Here is an 18801-nt window from a genome sequence, read left to right as displayed (position 1 = left end):
AGTCAAGTGATGATAATGATGGTGATGATGATGATGAGGAGGATGGTGAGGATGAAGATGAGGATGATAGTGATGATGATAATAGTGATGATGATGGTGAGGATGATTATAATGATAGTGGTGGGCTTCCCTGGTGGCACAGTGGTTGGGAGTCCGCCTGCCGATGCAGGGGACACGGGTTCGTGCCCCGGTCAGGGAAGATCCCACATGCCGTGGAGCGGCTGGGCCCGTGAGCCATGGCCACTGAGCCTGCGCGTCCGGAGCCCGTGCTCCACAACGGAAGAGGCCACAGCAGTGAGAGGCTCGCGTACCGCAAAAAAAAATAATAAAATAAAAAAAAATAATGATGATAGTGGTGATAATAGTGATGCTGATGGTGGTGGGGATGATGCTGAGAGGAACGATGCAGGTGTTTCTGCGAGGTTCTGACCTGAGCACTTCTCTCTCTCTACCTCTCATACCTGAGTCATCTCACCCACTCTCCTGCCCCAACTATCCCCTCCATGTTGATAACACTTGACCCTATGCCTCCAACTTCAGGTGTTCTCACTCACCAAAGGCCCTAGACACTGATTTTGTAAAAACAGACTTCTTACAACCCACACAATGGAGAAGCATTGCTGGCTACATTTATCTCAGCAGTGACTTCAGGAGAGTGTGTGTGTGCGTGTGTGTGTGTGTGTGTGTGTGTCTGTGTGTGTGTCATTTAAATAGCTGAACGATGTCCACAGAGGAGACAGAATCTTCCCACAGCTGCTAGGCTGGGTCAGACCTAGCTGCCACGTGCTCTTACCCACCTACTTGACTCATGTAGCAATGCCTCAGTCTCTGGGGGCTCTAACTTGACTCTGTTTTTTTTTGTTTGTTTGTTTTGCGGTACGCGGGCCTCTCACTATTGTGGCCTCTCCCATTGCGGAGCACAGGCTCCGGACGCACAGGCTCAGTGGCCATGGCTCACGGGCCCAGCCGCTCCGCGGCATGTGGGATCCTCCTGGACCGGGGCACAAACCCGCGTCCCCTGCATCGGCAGGCGGACTCTCAACGACTGAGCCACCAGGGAAGCCCCTAACTTGACTCTTTGACACTTCATGTTGACTTTGCCCGATTCCAAATCTCTGACCCACCCAGGAGAGGGAAAGAGGGTGAGGCAACATGCAGGCCCTCCCTAGCCTGGGTTCACACCACAACTGAAAACGTGTAATTAGTGGTCTCCCAGGTGGAGATCTGTGTCTAAGGGTCCTGTTTGCTTCTCCTTTCTCAGAGCTAACACTTTGCTTATTTAAGTGAGGAGTTGTGCCTTGGCCACGATCCGCTGGGGAAAACAACTCTGAAGGTCCAAAGCGTGCTTGCATTGACAAGTGTTGACAAGGGGTGATCTTTTTCAAGGAGTCCTGCTGCCTGCCCCATGTCTATTCACACAGAGCTCACATCTTCGTTTTGAGGGACCTGAATTCTAAAATGCCCTTTAAAATAGAAGACACACTTTAATACGATTCTCAAATGCTTAGAAGACAAATGTGTGCACGCACACACACACAAATAGGCATGAACTACTGTCTAAGAAGACAACAAAGAAATTGACAATCTCAGCTCTTCCCAGATCTGGCAGCTTCTCTGTGCCTCAGTTTCCCCATAGAAAGTGCTACGTGTGTTCTGACCCGTTAGAGCTATCCAAAGAGAGAAGGGGCTTCCTCGAGAAGTGATAAGCTCCCCATTCCTTAGGGTGTGGAAGCAGAGCGTTGATAGCACGTGGTGGTGGGGAGGAAGCAGGTGATGTCGTGGAGGGTGATTAAATGCTTGAGTCCTCCAATATCTCCCACGAACCTGAGACTCTGCAGTTTTGAGGAGTTCAGGCAAGATGAGTTTATCACAGTAAATGTGATTTAATCTTCTGCCATTGATGAAAAAGGATGTGGGGGAAAGAAAAGGCTTGGAGTCCTGGGTTCTAACCCTGGCCCTGTCGCTTCCCAGCTGTGTGACCTAGGACAGGTCACTCAGCCTCTCTGAGCCTCAGTGCCTCCATCTGTCAAGGCAAAGGGAGACTGACACCTGCCTGCCAGAGTCATAAGGATGAATAGGTCAATGCAGGTTACGCTCAACATGCAAATGATGAGCCAACATGCCAATGGTCCTTGGCAAATACTCATTCCTTTACTCCTCCAACTGCCCAGGGCAGATGGGCAGCTTCTACTAGACCCTTAAGCTTCCCCCTGCACCCAGGGTGCCAAGAATCAGACACTATCAACCTCCTCAGCCCCATCAGAAAGGAAGACACTGCTCTCCCTAAATGCCACCTCTTGGCCCCTTAAAGGCCCTCACATCCTCCTGCCACAGGGCCTTTGCACAGGTTATCCCTTCTGCTGGAAGACCCATTTCCCTCCTTTCTCTAATGCACCTGGTTAGCTCCTACTGATCATTCTAATCTCAACTTGTGAGTCGCTTCCTCAGGGGAACATTCTCTGCCTCTAAACCAAAAAAAAAAGGCCCATTACACATTCTCATGGCACCCATACCTTTCCTTTGGGTTACCACTTAAAGTCTGTGTTCCCCTTGGCTCCTTGGAGCTAGGGTCTACATTAGTTTGGTTCATGGCTGTATCTTCAGCTATGTGCAATAAATATCTACTGAAAGAATGAAACAATGAATAAAAGGCTCTTTCCCTTCCTGTGCATCTGGCCATCTGCTCCTCCCTCCCTCGGTGCCTGTCCGTGAACTGTCCACGCTGTCCTGATGGCTCCCCCAGAACATCTGGGTCCACACGTTAATGAACAACACTGAGCACACTCCAGCCCCGCGCTCAGCTCGTCTCCTCACTCACGGGCTTCCTGAGCTCCTGCCCAGCTCTGGGAGGTACCCTGTGCCCATTTCTCAGAGGAAGAAACTGAGCCCACAGGAAATAACCAGCCCAAGGTCACACGGACAGGCTCAAATTGCCAGCACAGCTCCACAGCCAGGCTCTTCCCACCATCCCATGTGGCATTTCTCATAAGTAACAGCAGCAACAATGACAAAAGTCCCCCTGGGCCTCTGTTGAAGCTGGTCCCACCCTGACCCGGGGCCCTGGGTATGGAAGTTCCACGGCAACACCACTTGGGCTTGCAGGGTCTTTCCCAGGAGCTAGTTCGGTCTCATTCTCCAGCACAAAGATGCTTCCGGGCCAGCGCCAAGAGCTCAAGGTGATGGGCAGGGGCCAGCTTTTCTCTGGCTATTCAAGATGGACCAGCACCGATGTCCCTCACTAGACTCTCACTTGGCAATGAATTCAGTCCCTGAAGGTTCCTCTGACAGATGCCAAGCCACGTGCTGGCTGGCTTGCTCCCACTAGCCTTCCTCGAGAACCCCCAGCAGGGGGCTGTGTCTCCTTGACCAGTACAGGGAGTCCCAGGACATCACAGATCCTGGGCTGGGTCCTGCCCACAGCACCTTGAATATCTTTGTCGCTAAGTTCTTGGTGCCGAAGCACTGAGTTAGAGCCCAAACTCATTCCCCAGGCGTGCTCAGAGGCGGCGGAGAGCTCCCACCCAGGCACAGAAGGGCAGAGGCCGGGGTGGGGCGGGGTTAACGTTATCTCCTCCCTGGGCCAGCCCTGCATGCGATGGTCAGGCTACAGAACTGTGTTTTCCCAGCCCCCTGTCTTGGTTTGGGGGAGGATGAAGATGAGACGGTCTGAGCTGGCTTTTCGGAGGTGGTTTCATGATGGATGGGAAAACCTCTGGATGAAATGATCGGACTGAGGACTGACCTTATTATTACTCAAGAGAGGACAGGGCTTCCCTGGTGGCGCAGTGGTTGAGAGTCCGCCTGCTAATGCAGGGGACACGGGTTCGAGCCCCGGTCCGGGAGGATCCCACATGCCGCGGAGCAACTAGGCCTGTGAGCCACAACTACTGAGCCTCCGCGTCTGGAGCCTGTGCTCTGCAACAAGAGAAGCCGCGATAGTGAGAGGCCCACGCACCGCGATGAAGAGTGGCCTCCGCTCGCCACGACTAGAGAAAGCCCTCGCACAGAAACGAAGACGCAACACAGCAAAAATAAATTAATTAATTAATAAACTCCTACCCCCAACATCAAAAAAAAAAAGAGAGGACAGGGCCCCGCTCAGCAGCAGACGTATGGACACAAGGCCCCCTTCCCCTCCCTTCCCTCCCTCATCTCTCCTCATCTGAGATCCATCCATGACCAGGCTCTTTTGTGTCTAGGACAGAACCAAGGTCAGTGAGGGTCTAAGGTGACCCAGAGGCATCCAGCTGGGAAGACTGGGTAGTGAAGATGCTTTGCTGATATGGGGACCGGGGTTTGGCTGGACACAGGGAATACAGTGAGGTCAGCTTTAGACACGCTGAGTCGAGGAGTCTCCCGGGTAAACATCCCACAGGCTTGGTTGGGCCTTGGGACTGAAGCTAGAAGGAGACCCAGACCAGAGGTGGACCAGAGAGAGACAGAGAGGCCTAGAGTCGGGGAACAAAGCCACGGCAGGAAGGAACTGCTGGGGAGAGAGTGAGTCGTGAGAGGGAAAGAGGCCCTGGAGAACCCGGTGGATGTGACCACGTAAGAAAGAGGCGCTGTATTTCTAGGGTCTCTGAGCAGTTAGTTCTTATGAATTATAAAAGACATGAGAGCAGTTTCACAGGCGAGAAATTTGGCAGTCACCACCTTCATCACGTGATCAGAATCGGCATCACCAATACGGGGGTGTATCAGTATCACGTCTCCCAGTAAGATGCACTAAGAACACAGCATCACTTCTGGGATGTGCTTTCCAGAAATGCAGAGTGGGGAAACCCAAAGGGAGGGACATTCCACAAAATATCTGGCCTGTACTCAAGAGGGTCAAGGTCAAGAAAAACTGAAGACTGGTCCCAGCTTAGAGGAAACTAAAGAGGTGTGATGACTGAATGTAACGTGTGATCCTAGGTTGGATCCTGGACTGCAGAAAAGGCTATAAAAGACTGTAAATGGTACATCCCTACAATGGAATGTTATTCCGTGTAAAAGGAAATGAAATACCAGCCACAGGAAGGCATGGAGGAAACTCAAGTGCATGTTGCTAAGTGAAAGAAGTAACAAGATCAGTGGTTGCTGGGGCTCTGGGGGAGGGGAGAGGGATAAAGAGGAAGAGCTGGGCGAAGGTTAAGGCAGTGACACCATTCTGCATGACACTACAATGTCATCATACATTTGTCAAAGCCCATAGAACGTGCAACACAAAAAGTGAACCCTAATGTTAACTATGAACTCTGGTTAATAGTGATGATTTCTTTTTTTTTTTTGCGGTACGCGGGCCTCTCACTGCTGTGGCCCCTCCCATTGCGGAACACAGGCTCCGGACGCGCAGGCTCAGCGGCCATGGCTCACGGGCCCAGCCGCTCCGCGGCATGTGGGATCTTCCCGGACCAGGGCACAAACCTGTGTCCACTGCATCGGCAGGTGGACCCCCAACCACTGCGCCACCAGGGAAGCCCAATAGTGATGATTTTTTAAAAGCATAGCTATTGAATGAATAATAAAGTGAACTAACAAATGAAAAGAAAAAAAAAGCATAGCTATTGTGAGAGAAAGTTATTGCCTAACGTGGGAAACTCACTAAGAGATTTAGTGAGTTCTGAGATTTGGTCTGACAATATTTCTTCTGCTCTACCATGCTGACCGTAAGGTGCAGCACCATTTTACACACCGCTAAGAAAGAAAGAGACCCAACAACCAAGATGGAGCGTCTGATTGGAGATCCCACATAATGCCGGGGCCACACGGGGCTATGCCTCCAGGGTCAGGGGGAACCGAGGGTTAATCCCACCCCACCGAAAGGGGAAGCAAGGAAATCCCAGGTCTTATCTTGGCACTGGGTGCGGGCAGGAAATAAAGTCTACCCCGAGAATTTGAACCTCAGTCCAGAGCTCCCAGAGGTGGGTCATCTAAGTGGACACAACCAGTGTGGTCCAATGGAAAACAAAACTCAACCTCCAAGGAGAGATTTTAATTTAAAGAAATCTCAGGTGGAAAGTGTCCCAGGTGGCAGAAAAAGGTAAACCCCAGTCTTCGCTGGGAAAACTAGATTGTAATAGGACACCCCCATTCCAGAGAGGTGAAAATGTGAGTAATTATGAGTCTAAAACCTGTGAACTATAGGCAAGTGAATAAAATGCCACTCTCGAGTCTCTCACCGTCTGGACCCATCTCCCAGAGGCCACAGCATGGGATGCCCGGGAGGAATCCGCTCTCCATGCCTGCACACGGGCATGTGGCCCTGCCTAGTGCACGCCGGCAAAGCCAAGCATTGGCAAATCCCCTCCTCAACTAACAGGCTGTCTCAGGTAGGCCCACTTCCCTGAACCAGCGCAGGAATTTAGTCGACTCACAGCCCAACAGCAGCTCGAAAAGCAATGACATTTCATGTGTCTGATTGCTTCAAGCAGACGTATCCGGTGGCACTGAGCTGGCAAGTGTGTAGGCAGCTGCAAATTTAATAAATCTTAATTATTCTGTTTATATAAACAAGCAGGCTGAAGCCACTGATGTAGTTGGAGCTTTCAGTGGCTTGGTGTGTGGAGAGAAAAAAAGTGTGGAGAGCCAACTGCTCATAAATAATTAGCTTTGGGGCAGGGTTTTCTTTTTCTTTTTTTTTTCCCCCTTCCCTTTGGACTAAAAATAATATATGGAATGTTTTTAAGTTGGCAAGATTACAACCTCGAAAAACAGCACCTATTTTCTACCTGTCAGACCTGCGTGTGTATGTGCAGACCTGCATGTGTATGTGCAGAGCCCCACACACGCATGTGCACACCCCTCCCAGCCAAACAACAGCAGAGCCCCACCAGCGGGCGGATCCCCCCCCCACTGCTCCCCCCAGAAGGGCACTGTCCCTCTGCCATCAGGAAGCGAAGCAGAGGCAGTGACTGCAGACCTCTCCTCGGTCCTCATTTACATGGCAATTAAGAATCTGCTGGTTTACGATAAGAATTATTCATTCAGCAGACCCGCATTTTATTCCTTGGAAAACCCTGGTTAAGTGACTCGCCAACGGTCACACACAGCAATGGTGGATCCTGGACTCAGATCCAGAGCGTACAGCAGTGGTTCTCAAAGTCTGGTCCCCAGGCCAGCAGCATCAGTGTCATCTGGGAGCTCGATGGAAATGCAGATCCTAGGCACCCCCCAGACCTAATGCATCAGAAACTCTGGATGTGGGACCCAGAAATCTGTGCTGAAACAAGCTCATAAAAAGGAGCCCCAGATGGCCTCTGTAGGTTGGCTTCTGAGTTGCTTGCTTCTTCACAGGGGGCTGAGACCCATGAGCTCAAAAGCCAGCCAGCACCAAACTCAAACCTTCACACATCCATTTGTTTTGAAATGAAGCCTGAATAAACAGATTTCTTTTAGCCATTTAGAGTCTGCCTGCTTTGCATATCCCACGAAACTGTGCCCAACGTGGGACAGTCATAGATAAGATCAACCTTGTAGCTCTAAAGACCTCAAGCTACTGCTGTCCTTGGGCGGCCCCTGGCCAGAGACTCGACATCGTGTGGGCAACACCAGCTGTGGGTGTGAGCCTCTCTCCCAAACCCCTCCACCCAGCACTCCCCGAGCAGTCCTTTGCTCTGGTGAGCTATCCCAAGTACCTGAAACAGTGCTTGGTACAAACTCAGTGCTCAGTACATATCTGTGAAATGAACGAATGAGGAACCGGCCAATGAACCTAGGGTTGTGAACACTCCCCATGAACCCAGTTTCAGGCTGCCAGGGACCTGAGTCTGCACTGCAGGACTGGTGTCAGCCAGCCAAGCGTCCCCCTACTCAAAAACACCACAGGACCCAGACATGAGTGCCCCTGGACTCTGGCCTGGGAGCTACATAGATGGGGGCTCCCAACCAGAGAGCCTTAAAGAGCAGGAGCTGGAGACACCTGAGCCCCCCTGTGCCACCAGGAGTCAGGCTGGGCTGTGTGCGCCCCCCTGCCTTCCTGATGTGCTCCCCTACTTCAGGAGGAGGCCCTCTGTTCTTCTAAATTAGGGGGGAAACCAGGGCTTCCGGGTCTCCTCTAAAGAACGAACTAACAGTTCACATGATCTTCAAAATTCGTTCATGAAGTGAATAAAGTCGGCACTGATGGTTCCATTTTACAGATGGGGAAAGTAAAGCCCCAAGAGTCAAAGCAACTTGCCCAAGGCCGCAAAGCTGGTGGACGCCAGGCCCAGAGCACAGCACTGGTCTTGTGACTGCCCCAGCCAGTCCCGGGGACACATGCTGTCCCACAGATGGAGACATGAACACCAGCCGGAGACCAAGAAGTCCAGGTGGACAGAGCCCCTGGGAACACAGACTGCAGGGCCCGAGGGATCTCGTGGCCCCGGGGCTCTTTGGAGCAGAGAGTGCTGCAGGCGCACGTCATGAGCCAGCGCTTGTCAGGACAACAAGCGTGCTCTCAGAAAAGGCGGCACTGGGGACACCAATGTACACTGGACTTTTCCAGAAGTGGGGAGAGCCTCCAGCCCCCAGGGACGCTTTCTCCAAGGCCCAGCGTGGATGGTTACGTGTGGGCTTAGGAGGCAGAGGCCAGAGGCCACTCAGGAGCCGTGCGCCTTGACTGGACCTGTCACTCCGATCTTGCCTTTCCTTGTTTGCCTTATGCTTAACATGGCGGTAACGATGCCTGCTGGGTGTCTAGGGGACAGTTAAGTGAAACGCCCTCACCGCGATTTGGCACAGAACCTGGCACAGGCTGGACGGTCAACACGTAGCATCTAGAGTAATAATTCTTATTCCTCATCATGACTATGATTCCTGCTGTTACTGTCGTTGCTTTGGCCCGCAAGCCCCATGGGAGGGGCTCTGAGCGCTTCACCCCTTCCCCTTTTGTCCCCCCCGGATGCCCGTCTACTACTCAGGTGGCCGCGAGGTCCAGTGACCCGGAATGGTCCAGGTCTCTTGGGACCGTCCCAGTTTAACGACTGCGGTCACAGCAGTGTCCTTGCTCACTCGTCCCCGTGTCCCGTCACAGCTGAGGACACGCTGTGTATCCCTGAGAGCAAGGACCCCCGGGGCCCAGCACAGTGCAGCCCACAGCCGATTCCCCAGAAACGTCCCTCAGACCTCATGGAACCTTCCAGAAAGCCCAGGGGTCCTGCCCCAGCGTCGAAGGCCCAGCAACCCTCCAAACGCCCTGCCCTCTAGCTGTGTGGAGCAGATGGCAGACACCGTACCTTTTGGAATCCAGTCGGCTCCCCTGGAGAACTCTGCGTCTGGTATTTTAGGTAAGGAGAGGAAAAGGGAAAAAAAAAAAACACGAAGTTAAGTGAGTGAAGCTTAAATGCCAGCAGAGCCTGTAATGGAATATTCATTTTGTCAGGGGAGTGTTTCTTTAAAACTTCTGGTCATCTGGACAGGCTGAACCAGCAGGTGATTCAAGTTAATGAGCTTTTTAACGCGCATGGGGCCCAGGTGGGATCCAGTCTGGGAAGCCCTGAGCCAAGGCCACGGGCATGCTGACCTGGCTGGGGTTGGGGTGACACCTAGTGGCCGACATGGCTGTTTCTGGGCCAGAAAAGCTGCAGCCCCCAAAGCTTGGAGTCTGGGGCCTGAGGGCCTAAAGGGCTCCAGGAGGCCACCCACCCTGTCCTTGGATTAACCTCCGTGCCTCAGTTTCCCTATCAGTTGTCAGGGAATAATAACGGCACCTCCATTATAAGGCCGTAAGGACATAGCATTCAGTAAAGGCTGTTATGAGTTTAGCTATTGTTATTGGTTTGTGTGAGACCTGGGGGCGCCTAGGGGGAAGGTGCTTCCTCAGGGTCACAGAGCAGGTTCGTGGAGGAGGGGGCCTCCAGCGTTCCCGCTGTCATGCCTCCAACACCAGGGTGCGTTTGGTGCTGGCTTTGCCCCTTCCTAGCCACGTGAACTTGGGTGAGTTTTTTAACGGTTCAGAGTCTCAGCCCCACTCTCAAGGCTGGAGATGCAATTCCTCCGGCTGCTGTAAGCCCTGAATGGGACGATGCACGTAACGGTTTCAGGTTGGTAAGTAGCAAAGCTGTTGTTATGGGAGCTCCAGCCTCACTGGGTGGCAGGAGGGCCAAATGACAAACTGCAAGTCACGCGCCTAGGACCCATGAGTCTCCGTCTCCTCTCTCTGAGTGGTCCCCTCAGCCTGGTCTGTGGAGGCATGGGGCAGAGTGGATGCGGGCCCAGCTATGTCTCCCCAGGGCCTGGGACCTGTGCATCCTTAGCACCTACAAGCAGGTGGCTGGAGTCCTTTAGTTTGGACTTGTAGAGCATCCACCGGTAGCGCAGATCCTCCAGCTTATCTGAGGACCCCCTTGCTGGCCTGAGACGAAGGAGGTTTTCAAAGAGATGCTGACCTTCTGGTACCCGAGCCTCCAGCTCCTAGAGGGAGAAAGACAGGGTCATGTGTGCCTTCCAAGTGGCTGAGGAGGTCCCACCTGGTTGGTAAGGAGAAGCCATTCAGATTTCACTTAAGAGGCAGCCAACAGAATAAGGCCCTGCGTGATAAACTCGGGAGGTTGAACTCTACACTGAAATGTTTTCCCTGGGGGAAGACAAGGTCATATTTAGGATTCTGAACGGTCACTCTGGCTACAGAATGGGCCACTACTGAGATGGGGACCCAACAGGAAGGAGGGAGGCCAGCTTGGAGGCTATTGTCAGAGTCAAGGTCAAAAATGATAAATGCCTAGATTAAGACAGTGGTAGTGAGGAAACAAACAACAAAAACCCAGGGGGTGGAATCAAGAAGGGCTTGGCGACTAATTCGATGTGGGAGAAGGAGAAAGATTTGTGGTAGATGGATTATGCCTCCAGCCCCCTGCCATATCCACGCCTTTTGAAATATGACTTTGCAATATTTCCCATCAAGAGGTGGAGTCTATTTTCTCTCCCCTTGAATCTGAGCTGGCCTTGTGACTTTCTTTGTCCAACAGAATGCAGGGGAAACGATGTTGTGCCAGTTTCCAGCCTAGGCCTGAAAAGGCCTTGCATGCCCCCACTCGCTCTCTCAGACCCTGCCTGTGTTCTGGGAAGCCCAGGCTGCCCTGCAGCAGGATAAGAGATGTGTGGTGCACCTCATGATCATCTCGAATAGCCCACCAAACTCCAGAGGACAGCCACCCTGCTGGTCTACAAATAAGGGCACCCAGCCAAGATCAGAAGCACTGCCCAGCTGACCTCAGTCTGAATTGCCAAACTTCAGAATCATGAATTAAATAGACAGTTGTTCTCTTAAGCTACAAACTGTTGGAATGGCTTGTTACATAGCGAGAGTTAACCGATAAAAGAATTGTGATTAGTGGTGGTATTTTCCAAGTTGGGGACCACAGCAGTAGGTTGAATGAATAGATGAATGAATGGATGGTTCTCCTAAAATATTTGAAGCAAAAAAGTTTTCTTGGGCTTCCCTGGTGGCGCAGTGGTTGGGAGTCCGTCTGCCGATGCAGGGGACACGGGTTCGTGCCCGGGTCCGGGAAGATCCCACATGCCGTGGAGCGCCTGGGCCTGTGAGCCATGGTTGCTGAGCCTGCGCATCTGGAGCCTGTGCTCCGCAGAGGGAGAGGCCACAACAGTGAGAGGCCCACGTACCGCAAAAAAAAAAAAAAAAAAAAGTTTTCTTCTTTTATTTTTTTCAAATTTATCTATGTATTTTTGGCTGCGTTGGGTCTTCATCGCTACACGCGGGTTTCTCATGGCGGTGGCTTCTCTTGTTGCAGAGCACGGGCTCTAGGCACACGGGCTTCAGTAGTTGTGGCTCGCGGGCTCTAGAGCGCAGGCTCAGTAGATGTGGCGCACGGGCTTAGTTGCTCTGTGGCCTGTGGGATCTTCCTGGACCAGGGATCGAACCCTTGTCCCCTGCATTGGCAGACAGATTCTTAACTACTGTGCTACCAGGGAAGCCCTGAGGCAAAAAAGTTTTAAACATTTTTTTTTTTTTTTTTGCCGTACGCGGGCCTCTCACTGTTGTGGCCTCTCCCGTTGCGGAGCACAGGCTCCGGATGCACAGGCTCTGCGGCCACGGCTCACGAGCCTAGCCGCTCCGCGGCATGTGGGATCTTCCCGGACTGGGGCACGAACCCGTGTCCCCTGCATCGCCAGGCGGACTCTCAACCACTGCGCCACCAGGGAAGCCCTAAACCTATCATTTATACACAAGCCAGAACAGCTCAAGAGCTATGTATGTGCTCCTGTTTTTAGAACTCCCTGGCGACAAGCACATCTCTGGGGGCAAATCCTTCGGAAACAGGGCCTTTCCTTGGGAACAAACCTGTAGTTTTGTTTCTCTGGTCCTCAGGTCCTTGGTGGTGGCAGTTCTCATGGCGATGATTCTAACCAACTTGGAATTATCCACCTGCAACCGGTGCTCAAAGTTCCTCAGGAGCTGGGAGAAATCTTCACAGCTGCCTTCCTCCTCCTGAAGCACATTTGTCTGCGGGAAGGCACAGCATGACCAACGCATCAGAGTTTCTGAAAACAGTCCACTTGCCACATGTCCTGGGGATTCCATCTGAGCAGAGGGGTGGAGCTGAGGATGCCCAAAGGGTTATAAGAGACACCTGGCGGGGGGGATGAGGAATGCATCTCTACTCAATGTGGCCATGTTTAGGGGCCAAGGACATTCCTCACTGTCACCTCCCTGGTCTCCTGGAGACAGCCAGCATCATCCCTTACCAGGATGTCTTTAACAGTGGTCACCTTCTGCCACTTTTGTCCCCCTTCAGGCTATGCGGCCGGAGTGATCTATCTAAAATGCAAGCCACTCAGCTGAGCCTCACTTATACACTTTAGTGGCCTCTCACTCCTTGACGTGGCCTGAGAGCCTCAGGTTCCGGCTCTGCCTGGCTCTGCAGACCGTGCCACCTGCCCCTCCTCTGAGCCAGAGCCAACAGACGTCCCGGCCCCTGGCACCGGTGCTTTCTCCCTCGGTCTTTGCACACGTGGCCTCCTCTGCGTGGGATGCACCCCTTCCACTCCTCTCCTTGACTCCCACTCAGCCATGAGGATCCCCCGACATTTCCTTTCTCCCAGGAGGGCTTCGCTACCGCAGGTCACATCACTCTGCAACAGGCTGCCATAGCGCCTGGCCCCTCTGCCTCCGAGAAACGCATGTTCTGTAAACCCTTATTCTATTGCCTTGTGGTTCCCATTTCCTTGCTCCGCAAAATGTGCTCCGAGGCCCAGCAGCCTAAGCATCTCCTGGGAGCTTGTAGAAATGCAGAGTGACGGGCCCCAGCCCAGACCTGCTGAATCAGAATCTGCCTTTTAACACGATCTGGAGGCACATGACAGTCTGAAAAGCTCTGTACTGGCTTCTACGTTCTCTGAGGGTGGGAAGCGTCTCTGTTTTATTGACAGCTGTGTCTCAGCTCCAAGCACAGTCCTGAGGACATAGTAACAGTCAGAGGTGCTTTCTGGATGGGGAAATGAAAGAATGAATGGGAAAACAACTGAATGGACGTGTTGTCTTTGAGGAAAAAGGAATGGATTTCTTTTCAATGTGGTATCATTTTTTAAAGCCAGTCAAGGGAAGGGATGGATGATACAATGTAGATAGGTTAGATCTTTTTACAAAATACAGTTTAGGGCACAAAAAATACCCATCTTGTGTGCTTTCGGTTTGCATCTGGGGTCAGCAGAAAGCTTCCAACCTCGACACTCTTCCTGTAAAGGCAGTAGCCGGGGTTTCTGGGGGTGAGGGCCTGTCTGCCCGAGGGATGCCTGGGACCTTCCCTAGTGGGGACCCCTGGGTCTGGGGTCTCAGAATTCCTCTGTCCAGTGGCACAGGGAGCTCTGGTGCCACTACCGGGCAGGCTCACCTGAGATGGGACATGGTCCAGTCCTGAGATGAGCATGTGGCCCCAGGCAGGGAAGGGACTTTGCTGGAGACAGCTTCCAACCATCAGTTGACTCAGGATCTGGTCCCTCCCCGGAAGCCCCACTAGACGGACTCACCTGACGGTGGTGTCGGAAAGTAAGATCCGTGGGGGTGATGAGAAACCCAGTCTTTGGGATGTTGTTGGTGAAAATCATTTTCTTCCCCAAATCCACTTCCATCCTCTGCAGCTGCTGGTTTCTGATGAGGCTGAGAAGACAAACCAGCCCAGTCAACGTGGTGATGGGATGGGGACTCCCCGGGTCACGGGAGAAGGAACAGAATTAGGGCACCAGGCTGTGGGAGCCAACTTCTGGTCCTCACAAGCCCACGCCTGTCCTTCGGGTTTGTCAGAACCTCCCCAGGGCACCTGCATCTCCAGTTTCCTGCTAGAGACTCACGTTACTGTCATCAAGGTGCATATACCCATCGATGCAGGTGAGGCCCAAGCAGGAGGGGCAGGAGGCTAATTCCCAAGCTGAGGCGTTTCCTCCCTCTTAGTGTCTCTACTTAGAATTGCCTCGAGATGCCCGGAGGCAGCTGGCACCACGCCTGGCACGCAGACCCCAGCCATCTTTTCTAGGAGTGTGGCTGAGCTCTCCCTGGCTGGGAAGGGGGCTGCCCGAGACCTGGCGCAGAGCCGGGAGCCCTCTCACCTCAGCAGGCTTTCCCCCAGCAGCCTCAGGGCCCCCCAAGACGCCACCAGCTCCTGCAGCTCCTTCTGGACCGCAGCAGCCCCCTCCGGAGAAGACTTCTCCATCACCAGCCGGCCGCGCGCTTCAATCAGGGGCAGCTGGGCCTCCTTCCCCGGGAATTCGTCCAGCAGCTTCTGAAGGACACACACACACACACATACACACAGAGTAAGGTAATGGGGAGGGGGGTCTCTGCTCCCCTGTATGAGAGCATTGGCCCCCCAAACCTGCTTTTTTTGGGGATGCAGGGGACAGAATCTCTCTGTGGGGAGAGCCCTCTTACCTCAACATCGACCTCTCGGGACTGGGCATCCCATGGGCCCGTGTCCACGCGGTGGGCCTCCAGCTTCTGCGTGAGCAAGGAGATCCACTGTCGCAGCTCCAGAACTTCGTGGCTGAAGGTGCAATGTTCCCGCACGCTCTGCTGGCACGTGTCCACAAGGTCCTGCAGCACAGCCCCGGGGGACCCAGGCTGAGACCTCACCCTGCAGGACCCTCAGCCCTGCCTGAGCCCCAGGGGAGGATGGCCCCCAGGGCTCCCCATCCAGCCAAGAACATGAGGGGTTGGTCTCCTCTTCTGCACAGAGCAAGGAATTTACCCCAGAAAGACCAACTCTGGTTTAAAGTGCCTATAAGCCTGTCCTACTTTTATGGAAAGTACCAGGTCTGGGTGAGGGTACGGGCGATGGGAGCTCGCGTCCGTCACGGGTTTGGGCATAAACGGGTGCAACCACTTGGGAAGACCGTAGGTCTGTATCTACTAAAACCCAACACAGGCATCCCTATGACCCAACTGTTTCATTCCTGCATGTAACCCATCAGATGTGAACATAGCTTCACCAAAAGGCACGTGTGTGCTGTTACTTGTTGAGAGCCCCAGACTGGAAACTACCCAAGTGCCTGTCAATGGTAGATGGACAAATGCATTGAGGTACGTTCACAGGATGGACTATTTCACCTCCGCCGCAGCCAGAATGAACAATCTACACAACAATCTAGTGCAACATTATGGATGGATTTACAGCCATCGTGTGGAGACCTAGAAGCCAGAAACAAAATGAAATATGCTGTCTGACTCATTTGAAGTAACGTATAAAGTCAGGCAAACCCAATCGATGCCATGCCAAGTCGAAGGTCAGGGTTACTCGCAGGTGTCAGCCAGCAACTGGAGGGGGCACGAGGACAGGTATTGTCCTGTGCTGTGATCTGGGTGCTGGTAACGCAGATTTTTTGTTTTTACAAATGCATTAAGCTGCATAATTAGATGTTCACTTTTCTGTATATGATTATACTTTGATAAAAAGTCTTTAAAATGGTCTTGCTTTGTTTCCCCTCTCCTGAGTCAATCATGGCTCAGCTCTCTGGGACCTTGTTCATCTCTGTCTCCACAAAAGGTGGGTGCTGTATCCAGCACTCTGTCCTCTTGGTCACCCAGCCTGAGACCCTCAAAGCCCCTCCCTCTCAGCCCACCACAGGCCAGTCAGACCCCAGGGCCTGTGGTCCCCTCTCTTGCTGTGATTCTCAGTTTAGGTCCTTGTGATTCTTTGCTGGGCCACCGTAGGGCCTGCCTTCCTGCATTCCAGACACTGGTTCACGCCACTGGCTGCCACTAGAAGCTGGGGACTTCCCTGCACTGTCACTACCCCCGTCTCCTCCTGTCCCCTGTGCACCAACATCAGACGCAATGCCTCCAAGAGCCACCCCCTTGCTCAGTGGGGTATGTGCCCCCCAGGGGGACAGGAAGATCTCCTGGGCTATGGGGGAAGAACTTATTAGAACTTACTAGATTTAAAAAGCACTGAGCACCAAAATAATAAAAGAAGGGCAATACGTCTTTGAAGAAGCATTTAAACAAGAAAGAAAGAAGTATGAGAGAAATGGAATATCACCATTTTGCAAGCCTTGTGATGCTCAGCTAATACTTCTTCTAATTATTACGACAATCCATTAGCTCATCATTTGGATGTAGGCATGAAAGCTGATGTCTGCTGCTTCTGTGGGCTCTGCAGGTCCCTGAAGAGCGAGGACAGTGATTCCTACCTATTTCTCTACTTTCCCGGCCCCAACCTTGAGATCACATGCTGTTAATTTATTAAATGGAATTAAATGCATTCATCCAGACCTTATGCCTCCATTAAGACCAACAATGCAGAACTACTCCACACCTCGCAAGGTTTTCTCATGTCCTACTTATGTCCACAGAGATGAAAAACCTGTTTATCGTGACCCGAGCTTAGAGTCTTACTCCAGTACTCTCATCACTAGAGGCATTTGTAGCTCTTGAGTAGAGCGAGTGTGGTCCGACCACCTCCTATGTCTTTGGTGTAGCCTTCTTGGAGCACCTACTTCATCAAAAGGCATTATTTTATTTTATTTTATTTTCCTAAAAGGTTACTGTATGACATGGGCTTTTTTTTTTCTTTTAATGTATTTATTTATTTATTTTTGGCTGCGCTGGGTCTGTTGCTGTGCATGGGCTTTCTCTAGTTGTGGCGAGCGGGGGCTGCTCTGTTGCGGTGCACGGGCTTCTCACTGCGGTGGCTTCTCTTATCATGGAGCACGGGCTCTACGTGTGTGGGCTTCAGTAGTTGTGGCACGTGGGTTCAGTAGTTGTGGCACACGGGCTCTAGAGCGCAGGCTCAGTAGTTGTGGCGCACGGGCTTAGTTGCTCCGCAGCATGTGGGATCTTCCCTGACCACGGCTCAAACCCGTGTCCCCTGCATTGGCAGGTGGATTCTTAACCACTGCGCCACCAGTGGTTTATTTAAAAATAAATTTTATTTCTTTTTAAATTGAAGTATAGTTGATTTACAACGTTTCAGGTGTACAGCAAAGTGATTCAGTTATATGTACATATATATGTATATATATATATTCTTTTTCAGATTCTTTTCCATTATAGGTTATTATAAGGCATTATCTATTATTATTATTATTTTTTTTTGCAGTACGCGGGCCTCTCACTGTTGTGGCCTCTCCCATTGCGGAGCACAGGCTCCGGAAGCATTATTTTGTTATAATTACTCTCCTTTTATTTCTTTTTGATAATAGAAAAAGCCTTATATTAAATTCTAAAATTGTGCACATAACTCTATGAATTCCAGGGTTGCAAAGATGTCAGGAATATTTGTTATTAACATAGGGCATGCAGGGTCCGGAAGGGTGGAGAGCCCTGCCTTAGACTAGCGTTCTTGAGCTGTGGCTGCCTGACAGCTGGCTTTGCACGCCTGGGGCACTTTTTACAAATGCAGATCCAGGACGCCATTTAAATCAGTGTCAGGGTGGGGCTGGAGCCTGCATTTCAACTTGTCCTCAGGCCAGTTTTGAAGGAGCCATCCCACTACCCACACCTATTGGCTGTCCCACGACCAAAGGGGCATCGATCCTGCGTGGACCCCAGCAAGATCCAGGTGGCCACTAGAGGGCACTGCATACGGGGCTAACGGCCACCAGGACCCACCTTTCAACCTGGCGTTACCGCAGCAAACGTGACGGGGACTGCTGCGTGTGTGCAGCCTGGTCCGTGCTTTGCTGACTCCGTTGTCCATCTACCCACCAGAACTTAAACCCAGGAGAGCAGGGGCCTTGGCTGTCCTGCTCGTGCTGCTTCAATCCTTAGAGCCCAGAACCCTGCCTGGCATACAGGAGGTGCTCAGTAATTGAGGTGCCCCTGAATGAATGAGGAAGGGAAGAAAGGAAGGGAGAAAGAAAAGGAACGAAGGAAGAAAAGAGGGAGAAAGTCCCCAGGAGCATCAGACGTCTCTGTCACAGCACAGACCCTCCGCTGGCCCCTTACCTCCAGAGACCTGTGCAGGGTCTGGTGGTCAGAGGAGAGCTGGTCCATTCTGTGCTGGTGGTGGGAGTTCCCCTGGACGAGAGGCCTCATGGCCTCCACCTGCACCCCCAGGTCCAGCCCCTCCTCCTGTAGCCCCTGCAGGAGAGGAAGGAATGAGTGGAGCGCACTTTCTGCTTCCCCTCGTGGAGGCTGATCAGGGTGGGGGCTCCGAGTGGGAGAGACCGGGAGGGTCCCAGGACCGTGGGTCTCCCCCTCTCCATCTGCTGCACCATATGGCTGTCTGACGAGCCCACTCTCAGGACTGGTGAGAATTTAAAAATGAGATGAAAATATTCTGAGACACCATGAAAATAAACAGCTAAAGACCAGAAGGCATCTCTGGGGGACAAACTCACGTCTGGACTCATACTAGATGACCACCTCTTAATAGGAAAAATCACATC

The 18801-nt window shown here is 52.3% G+C and overlaps 1 protein-coding gene across 8 annotated transcripts in view; it reads right to left on the bottom strand.

Moving 5' to 3' along the window:
- SYNE3 (spectrin repeat containing nuclear envelope family member 3) overlaps window positions 1-18801 on the bottom strand; it is a 100508-nt gene that overhangs the window by 7968 nt on the left and 73739 nt on the right. For 6 of the 8 annotated variants that reach the window (XM_060095685.1, XM_060095682.1, XM_060095681.1 and 3 more), the window contains 7 exons: window positions 18359-18493; window positions 14846-15007; window positions 14524-14696; window positions 13948-14077; window positions 12263-12424; window positions 10221-10374; window positions 9198-9236 (listed from right to left, as the gene is read on the bottom strand). In XM_060095685.1, the coding sequence (XP_059951668.1) occupies window positions 9198-9236; window positions 10221-10374; window positions 12263-12424; window positions 13948-14077; window positions 14524-14696; window positions 14846-15007; window positions 18359-18493 (955 nt within the window). The remainder of the gene's footprint in view (window positions 1-9197; window positions 9237-10220; window positions 10375-12262; window positions 12425-13947; window positions 14078-14523; window positions 14697-14845; window positions 15008-18358; window positions 18494-18801) is intronic. The other 2 variants (XM_060095680.1, XM_060095683.1) reach the window with 1 other exon arrangement.

This window comes from Mesoplodon densirostris, chromosome 4 (assembly GCF_025265405.1).
Source record: "Mesoplodon densirostris isolate mMesDen1 chromosome 4, mMesDen1 primary haplotype, whole genome shotgun sequence".
NCBI lineage: Eukaryota > Metazoa > Chordata > Mammalia > Artiodactyla > Ziphiidae > Mesoplodon > Mesoplodon densirostris.
This window is presented reverse-complemented; position numbering and strand designations above follow the sequence as displayed.